At 35.9% G+C, this 14981-nt stretch overlaps 1 protein-coding gene across 6 annotated transcripts in view; it reads left to right on the top strand.

The window, feature by feature from the left end:
- The window catches only part of top2b (DNA topoisomerase II beta), a 79596-nt gene that overhangs the window by 37546 nt on the left and 27069 nt on the right, over positions 1–14981 (top strand). For all 6 annotated transcript variants that reach the window (XR_010897247.1, XM_067410874.1, XM_067410875.1 and 3 more), the window contains 9 exons: positions 10001–10158; positions 10511–10636; positions 11006–11116; positions 11204–11309; positions 11399–11508; positions 11658–11750; positions 12418–12532; positions 12765–12886; positions 13148–13296. Coding sequence is in view for 5 of the 6 variants with exons in the window: in XM_067410874.1 (XP_067266975.1) it covers positions 10001–10158; positions 10511–10636; positions 11006–11116; positions 11204–11309; positions 11399–11508; positions 11658–11750; positions 12418–12532; positions 12765–12886; positions 13148–13296 (1090 nt within the window). In the remaining variant the exon portion in view is untranslated. The remainder of the gene's footprint in view (positions 1–10000; positions 10159–10510; positions 10637–11005; positions 11117–11203; positions 11310–11398; positions 11509–11657; positions 11751–12417; positions 12533–12764; positions 12887–13147; positions 13297–14981) is intronic.

Genomic DNA, 14981 nt, shown 5'->3' with positions numbered 1-14981 from the left:
CATATTTGAAGATGCGATATTGCAGTGTCCAAGGACGGGATCGAAGTGTAATGGTCTCAGATTTCCAAAGTTGATTACACGATTTTCCTGTTGTATTTTACTAGAAGCACAGGTGTTGGTACAGATAACCGGAACACTATTTGAAGACAAGCAGCGATAAGTCCGAAGTCTCTTCCGAAAATGGTGTATGTAGCGGGGTTGGCGTAAAATTCCAAGTTGTTCACACCATTTATAAGTGTCCGGAGCTAAGCGGGGAGATCCTTTTAATGTTCTAAGTTAAGCAGAAGAAAATTGCAGAGCCATCTTGGGAGAAGTCATGTCATCCAAAAACAGCACAAAAAGACCAAAGAACAAAACCTAGGAATGATTACGCATCGACATGACCAAAATCCAATGAGACCCACACAACAACTTATAGGTTTAACTTTGTTAGCCATAACCATATCGAATCCACAATCCACGTAAGGGAAGGCTACCCGACCATGCCGAGGATTGACACCACAAAATGATAAAGAGAGTGGATACTCACTGTATCAGATGTCTCGAAGGATATGAAAAGGTATGGAGAGGGCTCGTAGCTGATCAGTGTAATAGGATCCCAAAAAATGTCAGGTCAGTCGTCCAAATCTTATTGAGTGAAAGTAGTCCAGAAAGTAATCCAAATATGTCGAATCCCAGTAGAAATATGCCCAAAAACGTATCAGCTGATAAACAAACAAACAAACAAACAAACAGACAGGTAACCAGCGTGAAGCGGGCAGCACAAGCGCGCCAGTGTTCTCACACCTGAAGTGCTCAGTGAAAACAGATAAACAAGTAGAATAGGGAAGGCGTAGGACATACAGTGTAAGCTTTTTGAAGAATACGAAAATGCGGTTTTGGTGGAAGCACTTGGAAGGCGATCATTTGTTTATATAAAGCATTTACATTTACATTGTTTTCGAAAATGGCCGATAGTTTCACTAGATAAGACCCTTTTTCCTCGTCTGGTATCGCTTAAAGCCCTTTGAAGCTGCACTGAAACTGTAATTTTGACCTTCAACCGTTTGGAGGCCATTGAAGTCCATTATAAGCAGAATAATCCTGGAATGTTTTCATCAAAATCCTTAATTTCTTTTCAACTGAAGAAAGAAGGACATCTTTGATGATATGGGGCTGAGTAAATTATCAGGAAAATTTTATTTGAAAGTGAACTAATCCTTTAATTATGAATTTTGACAAATGTTGTGAATTGCATACAGTGAAATGATTGTCAGTTAAAAATGACTGAATAATGACTAAAATATTTAATTCAAATGAATAAATATGTTCATTCTGATCTCATTCATTAGGTGTCACACACACTGCAGTGTTGCATTACTAGTTTAGATGAGCACTGACACCCTGTGGTGAAATATGTACCATGTATGTTTATGAGCCACGGCTTTCTGAGATAAATTCTGTATACAGCAATCATCAAAGTATGTATTCTCCTGTCTCTAAAAATGTCCGGATTTTGAAATTATCCCGCGTATGCTTATTTTAAGAGGCATTTATTCAACTAGGTGTTATACATTGAAAATATACATAACCAGAAGAATCAATGCACTGCTTCGACGAGCTGTGATAAAGGTCTATGGTGGAATGTTTCGTGAATTGGAATCTTTCAAACTCAACTGTCACTTTCTGACACACACACACACACACACACACACACACACACACACACACACACACACACACACACACACACACACACACACACTCGCAGGGCCTGAGGAACTGTTTCTCTCTCTCTCACTCATTTGACTCATCTTATCAAGCAGCCAATAAGTAATAACCCAAACTCTTCATAGCCACTCCCTAGCAACCACTTACAGCACCCTAGCAACCACTCCATAGACTTCCATTGAAAATAGATGAGAGGGATATAAATGAAAAAGAACATCATAGAGACACGTAAACTCGGCTCTTGTGATTTGGGCAGCCATGCAGTCAATTAGGCTGTTTCTCAATATGCATTCTTAGGGGCCGTTCACATAGAACGCGTTTTTCTATTCCAGTGCGCTACTTTCCCATTGTTTTTCTGTGTAAACGCGCTTGATGGATGTGCATGACCGTTACGCTCACATCTTGCGTCTTCTGTAGCACCTCGCACATGAGTGCCTCGTTTTTAAGACGCTGTGTCAAGTTAAAAGAATTTCAACTTTTACACGCAGTGCCACTCATCAATGTCAGTTCCAAAACAACTGACAACTGTTTTATTTGACGGCAACATGGCAGAGGAGGCGCTTATTATTATCTTATTTTCTTTTTTTCCATGTCAAAACTTGTATCTGTCAATTCTGCTGTATGCCTATTTCTATTATTTCCGTTATTGTCGTTATTGCATCACGTCTCAAAGGTGCGTCTCGAGATGCTCGCGTTCTATGCTGCGCTTTTTAAAAAACTGTTCTTGAGACGCAAAGACGTATTCTGTGTGAATGGCCCCTTAAGCGATCTTGCGTCCTTGTGTTCTCGCGTTATGTCATCATCAGCCGCTGAAGTTCAGTTCCAATAGTCAAGAACGCAAGTGGACGCATGAAAGTACCCGGATTAGGGTGACCACCTGGCTATTGATCTGTTGAGGAAAAATAGATGTGATTTTGCGGGACATGTGTGAGACAGATACATTTACTACCATTATGCTATGTGAATACTGATTTACATTTGTTGGCAAATTTGGCCAATTCATTTTTTTCTGTTGTTGGGTGCCTGCCCAGTGCCCACACTATAACGTTGTGCTCCTGGCAACATTACATCTTGGAGAGAAGACAATTCTAGATTCACGAGTGCACATGCAGGAGGACAAAGTTTGAGCAGACATATGTAATATCTGAGCGTGAGAAAGCACGCGTCCAGTTTTGCTCGAGAAGGGAATCCACCTGTGAACGGAGAGATTCCTGCTCGCGCATTTATTGCACTCCTCTCGCATTACAATAATCCGCTCTCGACATTTGTCAGTATAATAACACAATAGAAACTGCCTTAAATGAACTATTAACTTGAGAAGAAAGTAATGTCTGAAAGTTGCGATCAGTTTTTTTATTGGTTAAAATGAGTGGAGAATATCTTGTGTTTTCCATAGGTGCTTGACCTCTTCCGTGGGTGGCGCTCAAGCATCCACGGGATCGGCGCATGTTCGTTGGAAATATTTGCCATCAGGATGGATGATTATATGCTTTAATTTAGGCAGCTTTGATCAGCTCTTGTGGTACTTATCCAGTATGTGAGATCCTTGCTATTTTTTGCTATAAGTTGCTATAAGTTGTGTTTACCGACTTTGATGAGGCCCGCACTTAACCTATTCCTTTGCGCTGTCCACTCAATTGTCATCAGCGGAAAACCTCTCTCAGTCTCTCTACAATTGCGTTTGTTGGTTATTTTAATAACTAGATTATGGTGGCTGCACAAATAGATTTTTAAATGCCAGTCACAGTTTTTATATTTCTTATTGTGGTATTGTAATTTTAGGGATAAAAAAAATAATAATACAGATATAACTGAAACGTGGGACACTACTTACATCTGGCAGGGACGCAGGACAAATCTCCCAATTTTGGAACCGTCTCACAAAATGCCGGACGGGTGGTCACCCTAACCCGGATGTGTTCTTGATATCGGGGATACATCGAATGCAGACTTGAGAGAATTGAACCGTTAAAATTCCCTGAAGACGTTTGTGGGCTGTCGACGTACGGAAGCCTGCAAGCTTTAAAGTTCTCATTCTCACTTATGAGATTCCTGCTATAAGCTTGCAAATACGTGATGGCTCTTGAAGGGAAACATTTGTCTTGCTTAATTTTAATAAAGTGATAATCTGAAGAAAGCCTGCAGTAGTTTTATTGGCATATAAAAAAGAATCTTAACATTGCATAGGTAATACAAAGGCTACTCATTTTCATAAATACACGTGGTAAAATAAAAATATATAAAATTATATGAAAACAATGTCTATAATAATATGAATGAAATCTTTTAATAGGTTATAACATTTGTTTGTTATGTTATGTTGTATTTATTGTGCATTAGCCGCTACTTATGCTGGGATGGTCAGTTGTTGATCAACAAGATCAACAAGAAGCACATCTCAATTCTCACAAGGATGCGTTCTGTGTCCTTGCGTCCTTCTGAGTTTGTTCTTTTAAGGTCACCTGGCAAGACCAGACTCCATGAGAATGCTAGTCTGTTCTCTGCATTCTTGGAATTAGTTTAAGCCTGCTAACTGTCTAGCCATGCCCTAGCAACCATTTAGAGCACCCTAGCAACCCAAACCCAAAGAGGGATATCTTCAAATCTGAACATTGGTTTATATCATTCATATTGACAAGCAGCCTTTGAAGTATCATCATTGGCAGCTGCCAAGCCACTCCCTAGTAACCAGAGTACCCTAGCGAGCGTTTAGCAACACTTGTATCTCTGCAGTAGAACATCATTTAGATATGGCGGGTGGCTCTTTTGACTCATGCTAGCAAACAGGATTTCCAACATGGTAGTCATGCTAGCAGTGAATAGCTACATGCTAATAGTGATTTGCTAAGTGTTAAATAAAACATAAGAACTCTATAAAAAACTCCATAGTAACCATCTGTGACGACCACAAATCACCTAGAAACACCATAGTAACCACCCAGAAAACCCTAGCAACTGCCTTCCAACTGCCCAGAATACCTTAGCAACTGCCTAGTAACCACCCAGAACACCCTAGAAACTGTCTAGCAATGCCCTAGCAACCACCCAGAATACCTTAGCAACCGCCTAGCAACCACCTAGGATATCCTAGTAACACCCTAGCAAACTGCCGCAAATAAAACTGAAAATTCGGCGTCGCATCCTGAAGCTCAATACAAAATCATCTTCAATAAAAGTAGTGAGAATAAAATATCTTACCAGTGCTGATGCCGCTCTCTCCTATTGTTGTCTTTGATCTTGAAATTAGCTCATGGTAAATAAAATGCAGATAATATCTGTTGCTTTCATTGACGTGAACTCTGTTAAATTTTGCATGCATATTTGTATTGCGAAAACACATTTATTTGGGCATGTGTAAATGGAAAAGTGTAAATCAGACAGCTATCTGATCAGTAAAAGTGACCAGGTGTAAACAGGCCCAAAAATGTAAATTATGTCATCACCCCATTTCACCCTCATGTCAGTCCAAACCCATGGGACTTTGGTTAATCTTCTAAACACAAATACAAATATTTTTAATGAAACCTGTGAAGTTTCTGTTCCTCTATTGAAAGTTAAGGTAACCAAAAACAAACAAACAAAAAAAGATCTAAAAAGGTTATAAAGGCATTGTAAAACAAAGTCCAATGTAAGTCTTCTAAAGAGACATGATTGCTTTATATGATGAATGAATTAAACTGATCGATTCATATGGACTCAATGCCTTTAAAACCTTACGTTTTAGTTTTAGCTGGATTTTCAATAGAGGGAGCGAAACCTCTCAGGTTTCATTAAAATATCTTAATTTGTGTTTTGAAGATTAACAAAAGGTTATAATGACATAATGGTGATGACAGATTATTATTATTATTATTATTATTTATTAATTTTTTTTTTTTTTTTAATTTTTGGGTGAACTATCATTTTAATGCATCTTTTCAGGCTGACATGAACATTCACATGCCTTCAGTGCAAAATTTTTTTATGGAGAGGTGTTCTATTATTTTTTCCATTACACTACGATGAAAACTGTTTGACTTCCTTTCTTCTTCAAGACAAGGGAGTGTCAGAAATAAAAAGTTGCTGCAGATATAAGTTTTAAAAAAACTTAGTTATAGCAAATAAAATACATAAGAATGCATTTTGAATCAAAATATGTCATGTATGTGTAGATCTGAAGAGGTTTTATTTTTTTGTTGGGGGGCGGGGTTTACTTATAGCAGTCCTCCGTTCAGTGTCTAAAAACTCATTAGTCAGCTACAAAAATTTACTTAGAGAAGAGCATTTTGCTAAATATATGCACTATAGGCATATTCATTGTATTTGTACTTAACATGCTTTAATATTGTACGTATAAATCCGTTTTATGACAGCCACCATTTACATGTTTAGGCCTATATAAAAATGAGTAGAAACATAATTATGTCATTAAAAATGTATGTATGTTATTATAAAAACTTCCCTATGTATAATAATAACAAATCAATTAATTTGAACCTTTAACCCTCTGGAGTCTGTGGCTGATCTGGGGTCCTGGAGAAGTTTTGACATGCCCGGACATTTGTGCTTTTTTCAGTTGTTTACAAAAATTTAATAACAAAAGTCTAATTCCACTGTATTCAGCAGAAACTAGGCTACAAAAATATGTGAGCAGCAAGTATGTACGTTTGTATTTTTGAGAGAATTACGTTTATGTGTGTTTTTTTGAAGAAAAAAAAAATAAATAAAAAAAATAAGTCACTGAAATAAGGCCTCAAAACACATGCTTAATATTTTTTCACAAGACTTTTGGGGACTGTATATTTTAGCCTAGAGTTTTTGCTTCACAATGATGTATAAAAATCATTCTGCCTACTTGGACACATAAAACAATGTATTGATTTTAAATTTCTAAGACACTTTTTATTTTGGGACATGGAGACGTAAATCTTCATGAATAATGCTGTGATTCACACCTGACCCTGTCCCTAATGAGCCGCATAATGAGCCATTCAGACAGGAATTTGACTGAGTGAACTAAGAAAGAATACAATGACAAAAGAAATATATCATTTTTTTTTTGTTGTTGTTTTGTTTATTTAAAATATAGTTAACTATATAAACGAGTGTCAAAGACAAATTTTGAGTACACAGTTATACCTGGAAATAAATCCTGTTCAACGATCACATACTTGGCATTTGGTGTTTCTGCACAGGAGGAAAAAACACTTTGCAATCAGTAATCTCAGTATCATATTCATGCAGTCCAATGTGTGCCAATATCTGGTCACTATGATTCTCAAATCTGTGAGTTAAAAGAAAAAAAACCCTCTGTGAACATGCTTAGAACAAGATCATATTAGCTATTGTATTAACGTTTTGTAATGTCCACTCTTAACAGAAAACATGATTTTTGTGATGCACATATTATTGCACACCATGTGAAGAAAATGTTGTATAGGCCTTTATTGTAAATTACAGGGAACTAAACTGCGATCAAAATGATCGCATATGCGACCTTTTGAAATGCCATTGCGACCCTAATTTCTATGGGGTCGCAAATGTATCACTGATTATTTTTGTACCTACCTTATGTTTTAGGCAATATGCTATGATTTACTATGAGCATTTATTAAAACAGAAATGTGTATTTTAAGAATACGTTTTATAACGTGCTCTGAGCATTCAACACATCAAGTTGGCTTCAACCCCGCGACCCCCCCGCCCCCGCCCGGAATGGTGTAGGCGAGGCGTAGCCTAACATTGATTTAAAAAATATACCTCTCGTTAAGACACACGCAGCAATCGCATATATATCTCAACATAGCCTACAATCTGTACGTGTTGAAATGAAGCGGACAATTGACTCCTATTTTAAGAAGGGAAGTTCAAGTGTAACAGAACCATCACTTGATGTCGATGCGACATATCAAACGGAGCCTGTGAGTGAGAATGATGAGGCTGAGAAGGATTCGTCAGGGATAGCATACGCGGGAAAAACGATACGGACATATGAATTTCGACACCAGTGGCTCGAAGAATACCAGTGGTTAAGGTACCAAGACGGAGCAATGCACTGTGTGTACTGTAAATTCTGTGGGCCTTCAATTGCAGGACTGTCCAAATTTGTAACTGCGTCAAAACAATTCAAACACGAATCATTGAAGCTTCATGAGAGTATGAAGCACGCGAAGTGTAGAGACAGGTACATATCCCGTGACGCAGCAGCACTCCCCACTGCATTTCGGCGTCAAGATTTAGCAAACCAAGCAAGTGAGGAATCTCTGAATTGATAATTAAGTTCAATGTAGCTTATAATATAGCCAAAGAGGAAATGCATTTCACCAAATTTAAATCGCAAATTATTCTTTTGAAGAAGAACGGGGTGGCCATTAATCCAACATACGCTAACCATAAATCATGTGCTGAATTTATTGGAGTAATCTCAGACACTCTCAAGCAAAAGACCTGTGCCAAAATTTCTTCTTTTTTTTTGTATCTTTAATACAGAAAAGTCAATAGCTGCTGAAAATCTATTATTATATTATTTTATGGATTATATTTATTTTATTTTTCCTTAAGAGTTCAGGAGTCTGCCCATCTGCATAGCATGTTGAAATCCAAAAGAAATTCATTTTGCATTTTATTGTGTACTGTATTTTTTATTGCAGTAAATCTATCCCAACCAATGTTAAAGAAAACAAGAATGTGGTTTAAAAGATGGCAAGTAAAATAAAAAGCACATCTGTATGCAATACAGTTTCATTATTGTTCATTATTATCCAGAGTGGCTTACTTTAAATAATTTGTGCGACCAAATCATGTTTTGCGCCAGTAACTGAAAAAGTTAGTAGCGCAAGTGCCACCAGTGCAAAAGGTTAGTGTAGTTCCCTGAATTATAGTACCGGTCAAAAGATTTGACATAATCACAGATTTGAAAGAAGTCTCATGCTTATCAAGCCTGCATTTATTTGATCAAAAATACAGAAAAAACAGCAATACTGTGAAATACTATTACAATTTAAAATAATGTTTTTCTATGTTATATACTTTACAATTTATTTCTGTGATGCAAAGCTTTCATCGTTCCTTGCGAACAAAAGCTTCACTGATGTGGCATTATATAGGATATTTTACATTAAACCCTTCACAATCTGTCCAAAACAGGCTAAAAGAAATATTGTCTAAACATTCATATTGACAGACACAATTCCGAACTGATGCGGGCGTTCACTCTCTGTTGCTTATATCGCCTCAGATTTTGTGTCTGAATAGCACGGCCTCTCCGTGGGCATCACGCATTATTGGATAATGAGCTGACTCACGAACGACTGACATGTCTCTCTTTTCAAACAGATTAGATAAACAGAGAATATATGTTTTCGATTGGACTTACATACATTATTTTGCTGCTATGTGAAAAAAAATTCCAGCAAAACGTCCCGCCGCGTTTCCCGACTTCTAAGTGTTAATATTATAATTATGTAACAACTGTGGTTTGCTGTATAGTTTACAGCATTAGTTGAGAGATATTTTTTTCTTTGAGAAAATTTGCCATGTACTGTACCTGATACGCCCCAAATTAATCAATATTGAATCGAATGTAATCAAATCGAAATCAAATCCAATTGTGAAATTTGTGTCAATGCCCAGCTCTAGTGTCAATATTTTATTTATTTATTTATTTTTACTTGAAGCAAATGTTGTTGTTTGTTTTTTTTTTTTTTTTTTTTTTTCATTTATTTTCTTGTCAGAGTGCACCAGAATGCTTAGTTCAATCACAAAAATTTTCCAAATTTTTCATCTCTTTTGAGTTTGCAGATATGTGATAAGCAAATAGAATATTATACCACTGGCTTTGTTTAGTTCTGCTTTTCATTAAGCAATACCTACTCTGAGAGAGTGAATTATCATTTTCATTAATTTCATTCAACGTTAATGCGAAGATCAAACAAACATTTGTGTTGGTGTGAACAGGCCTTATTTGTGAAAACACTCAATTCCGGTTCAAAAGTAACGTTTTTGTAATTTGTAAATTATTCATACATCATGGTAGTAATTGTTCTGCCTCATTTATTTTGATTTGACTTATTTAATTAAAATGATCTATATAAAGTAATGAGAATGATATTTAATTAGAAGTGGTGCAGAAAATGTGTTTAATAGTCATGTTACAATTTTAAAAAAATGACAGCTGCTTTCATTTGGTAATTGCATTTTTGCTCAGTATTGCATATTGTAGCAGCTTCTTTGTTTGGCAGATGACTTAAATATGGAAGTGCTGTTTACATGGTGTGATTCATCTGTGAGTAACTATTGCTCTGTCATGTAGGGGGAAAACACTCTTCAGAGTGCACTCTGATACTGACTGAGGGAGATTCAGCCAAGTCTCTGGCTGTCTCCGGTTTAGGAGTGATCGGGCGAGATCGATATGGAGTGTTTCCGCTCAGGGGAAAGATGCTCAATGTAAGGGAGGCCACACACAAACAGGTAAGCTTCAAGAATCTTGACACGGAGAGACAAACCATACTATAAAATAAGAGCAAAGAATGTAAGGATGAAGTACAATATTGACAAGATTTTAAATAGGTCTCAATGTGAAACGATATGTTGCTGCTCAGCTCTAAAATATTTCACTAGTTAGAAATTGCTTTTTGAAAATATAAACAGTTTAAAATGTTTTTTTTATTCGTTTTGCAAATTAAATTTACTAATCGCTTGGTTTGGCCCCAATTAAATCACACTGGTCCAAAATTTCACTTTACACATGTGCTCATTAAACATCAAGTATGTTTTGACTGATGATTTTTTAACTGAAAGTTGACCCTTGCTTTGATTGTAGATAATGGAGAATGCAGAAATCAACAACATCATTAAAATTGTGGGTCTTCAATACAAGAAGAGCTATGATGACCCAGAGTCCCTGAAGAGCTTACGCTACGGAAAGATTATGATCATGACTGATCAGGTGTGATTATGTTCTTTAGTTGGTCTTAATCTAAATCATTTTGGTTATATTTTATTTTTAGGGTATTTTAACTAGTTGCTTATTAGCATGCATGTAGTTTATTAAGCACATATTAATGCCTTATTTTGCACACCATATTCTACATTCTTAATCCTACCCAATACCTAAACTTAATAACTACCTTACTAACTATAATGAGCAGTAAATTAGGAGTTTATTGAGGGAAAAGTCGTAGTTAATAGTTTATATGTGTTCCCTATACTAAAGTGTTACCACAATTTTTTAAGAGAATGGGTCTTTTCTATTCAGAATGTATGCAGAGATGTTTCCTAAACCTGTATGCATAATTTCTGTTATGTGTACTATCAGGATCAAGATGGCTCCCACATCAAGGGTCTTCTCATTAACTTCTTCCATCATAACTGGCCATCTCTGCTGAAGCACACCTTCCTGGAGGAGTTCATCACACCCATTGTGAAGGTATGATAATCATTCAACAACAACTACAAGTTCAGTTTGTCAGTTGCCTCAGTTTTTTAATACTTGTTTTTAAAACTGTCTCTTTAGGCCAGCAAGAATAAGCAGGAAGTATCATTCTACAGCATCCCAGAATTTGAAGAATGGAAGAAGCACACAGAAAATTTTAAAACTTGGCACATAAAGTACTATAAAGGTTAGTTTTCTGTTTCCTGCTTATTTGAAAGAATCTGTGTCAAAAAGCAAGCAGCATTCTTCACTATATGTTAACTGCATATTTGTCAGGTTTGGGTACCAGCACAAGCAAAGAAGCAAAGGAATATTTTGCTGACATGGAAAGACATCGAATTATGTTTAAGTACAATGGCACCGAAGATGATGCTGCCATTACACTGGTTAGTTTTTTTTACTGCTGTTCATAATGTTGGATCTTGTTTGTACTGTGTTTTGTGCAACATTACTATTTATTAAGATATTAATTTTCATAATTCATATTCATATAACTTTGACATATTGATTAACATTGTCTGTGAACACTACTCAGGCCTTCAGTAAGAAGAAAACGGATGACAGGAAAGAGTGGCTGACTAATTTCATGGAGGACAGACGGCAGAGGAGGATGCATGGATTGCCTGAGGTACATTTACACACTACAGCTCAAATGAAAGAGAAATGTTTCTAATGATAAACATAACACTCTTAAAACAGCCTTTATATAGAAGTAGCGAAACAAAGTTTTTTTTTTTTCACACAGAACAAGTTTTTGCATTCCACTTGTATTACACTATTTGATACCGTTTCTTTTTCTATTTCTCATGCATGAGCTCCACATTTTTAGAAAGCTGTGTTAAATAAAAAAAGTACAACTTTTAAAAACACTTCTCCATTGCCCTGCGCCTAGTTCTGTGTGAAAGACATCACTCATGCCCCAGAAAAAAAAGAGACAACACACTTAGAATACATGTAACATATATTGTATTAAAATTAATTGAGGAATGTCACCCACTGCTACAAAGTAAAAGTACAGTTTTTTTCATTTGAAATGTACTCCAGTTAAAGTACCCACATTTAAATCTACTCTTAAAGTTCATTACTACCCACCTCTGATATTAATTACACATTTTTATGCATTTTGCACATTACGCATTTTCCCATCTCTACAAACTACATAAGGCCAATACATATTTAAAGATTTTTCAAGCTGTTTAAAACTTAAACTAATCTTTCTGTCAAGTATGAGTCGCTACTGCTAAAAATGAATAATTTTCTGATCTTTCATTGTGCACATCTTTTTCTTATCACAGCAATACCTATACGGCACAGCAACACGACACCTGTCCTACAATGACTTCATCAATAAAGAACTCATCCTCTTTTCCAATTCTGACAATGAGCGTTCGATTCCATCACTTGTTGATGGTGTGTATCTTCATTTACTTTTTTTAACATGTTAAACTCTGGATTTCTCTTCTTAGCTGAGTGAATACATTTTTATTTATTTATATATTTTTTATGTGGAATAATTGCTGTTCTAATTATGTTTGACCAAAGTGATAATAATGTAGATGTGAAATTTCCAAATGCTGTTTGCCTGTAGTTTAACTGGGTTTGTAAACTTTACTTTACTTTTACTTTTATCTGCTGTATGCAGGTCTGAAGCCAGGTCAGAGAAAAGTGTTGTTCACCTGTTTGAAGAGGAATGATAAAAGGGAGGTTAAGGTGGCCCAGCTGGCCGGATCCGTGGCTGAGATGTCTGCATACCATCACGGTGAAGTTAGTAGCAAACATTTCTTTGCCTTTCTTCTTTAATTTGTTCTTGGTCATTATTAGTGCAATGATTTACTGGTTTTCTTGATGCATTGATTAAAATGCAGATTCATATCAGCCTTAAAATATGTATTTTAAACTGTGAATTGTTTATAATGTTGAAAATTACTAGAAATCAAATGTAGACTTATTTATTGAAATTAATATTAAAATGGAACCGAATTAAAGATTTTTTTTTTTTTACAAGAAATGTTGTCTTTTGTGCAGCAAGCCCTGATGATGACTATCGTGAATTTGGCCCAAAACTTTGTGGGCAGCAACAATATCAACATCCTTCAGCCTCTTGGCCAGTTTGGTACCCGTATCAATGGCGGTAAAGATGCTGCCAGCCCTCGTTACATCTTCACTATGCTTAGGTAAGACTTTATTTGTTTTGATTTAATAATTTGTGAAGTGAGTGCTTAGACCAGGTATAATGGTGCATTTCTAATAATGATCAGATCTGAGAAATGTTGAGATCTTCATGATGATGCTTTTTAGGGCTGCAACTAATGTATATTTTGATAATTGGTTTTTCTGTTGATTATTTCTTTGATTAATCAGATGAAAAAAATCCAGTAATAAAAAGTACTTTGATTCCATTAGAGGCAATTAAGGGTGTCCTCGACTACGGATTTACATAGTCGAATCCGATTCGAATCAGATTGCCTATATTCGACTGATAGTCGAATCATAAAAGGGGGGGGGGGGGGGGTGCACACAGACTTTGAAAGGTTCGTGCGCGCTGAATTGTGCACGAGATGGAGCGGGACACGGAAAATTAAGTAAGGCCTGCTATAGTCTACCCGCGGCTTAAGACAACTTTTATTTTCTTTCACACACAGCACAGAGAAACATCTTTCTAATAAACCGACCAAACTGCCTGTCAAGTGATAGACGAAACTGACAATGATTTTTATCTTTTTTAAACAAATGAAAGGCAGTGGATAAACATGTACAGAACACTTTCAAAGATATAGAAGAAAATGAATAAAAACATTTTGGATCAATAAACTTTAAAATATATATATTATAACTGCAGAAAGGCCACACTGCAGATAGATATACATTTCATATGTCGGCAAATCAAATTACATCGGTTAAATTGCCTGTGCGAGCTTTAATTAATCTACAGCGCAACACTGATGCACCCAAAAAAAAAATAATAATAATAATAATAATTTAATTTAAAAAAATATATAATTTTTTTATCAAACATTAATTTACAGAATTGAATTAGAACAGAATATACCGTTCTAATAAATGAAAATACCCTACTTAAAAAAAATGAAATATGATCAAGTCAAACTGCAAAATGCCTGAAGTGCAGGGGAACATATATTCAAAACACAAGCCAGAAATAGTTAAATTAGATAACCCAGAGTGATCAATAAATAAATTAAAATTAAAGAAATTATTAAAATAACGAAAGTAAAGCTAGAATTGTCAACTTGTCTTTTTAACTGCAGAGACAATAAACGCTAAACTGGAGTGGCAGTCTTTTTAGGTAAACATTCACAGCATCCAAAAAACATATTACATCTGGCTTGAAATCACTTGTAGCTACCCTACCTGATTGAGAGACAAAAATCCAGTCTTTTACGCGATCTGCCTGCGTCCGTTTGAGTCTTTTCAAATAGTGCGCTATAGTCAGCTCGTTGGCCGGCAGAAGCGCGCCACAATGTTTGTCGTTGTTGAGTTCTAGGACATGAGCTGTTGGCACAACTTGCATCATACGTTTTTTTGATCATCTTTTACCATTTCAAAGTGCATCCAATTGTACACTTTATCCCAGACATTATTGAAGATTTAATCCCTGCCGTGAAGATGCTCATCTGCCGGTCACAGATCATGGAAGTGAAACTTAAATCGGTAACAGGTTGGATTTATTCACGCACATTAAAAAATATTTATTAAAAGCTTCTTTCTTTTCACATTTTTATTTATATTATTAACATAATAGGCTGTATATTAAAGGTCCCGTTTTTCGTGTTTTTTTGAAGCTTTGATTGTGTTTATAGTGTGCAATATAACATGTGTTCATGTTTCGCGTGTAAAAAAA

Source organism: Chanodichthys erythropterus, chromosome 15 (assembly GCF_024489055.1).
Source record: "Chanodichthys erythropterus isolate Z2021 chromosome 15, ASM2448905v1, whole genome shotgun sequence".
Classification (NCBI taxonomy): Eukaryota; Metazoa; Chordata; class Actinopteri; order Cypriniformes; family Xenocyprididae; genus Chanodichthys; species Chanodichthys erythropterus.
This window is presented reverse-complemented; position numbering and strand designations above follow the sequence as displayed.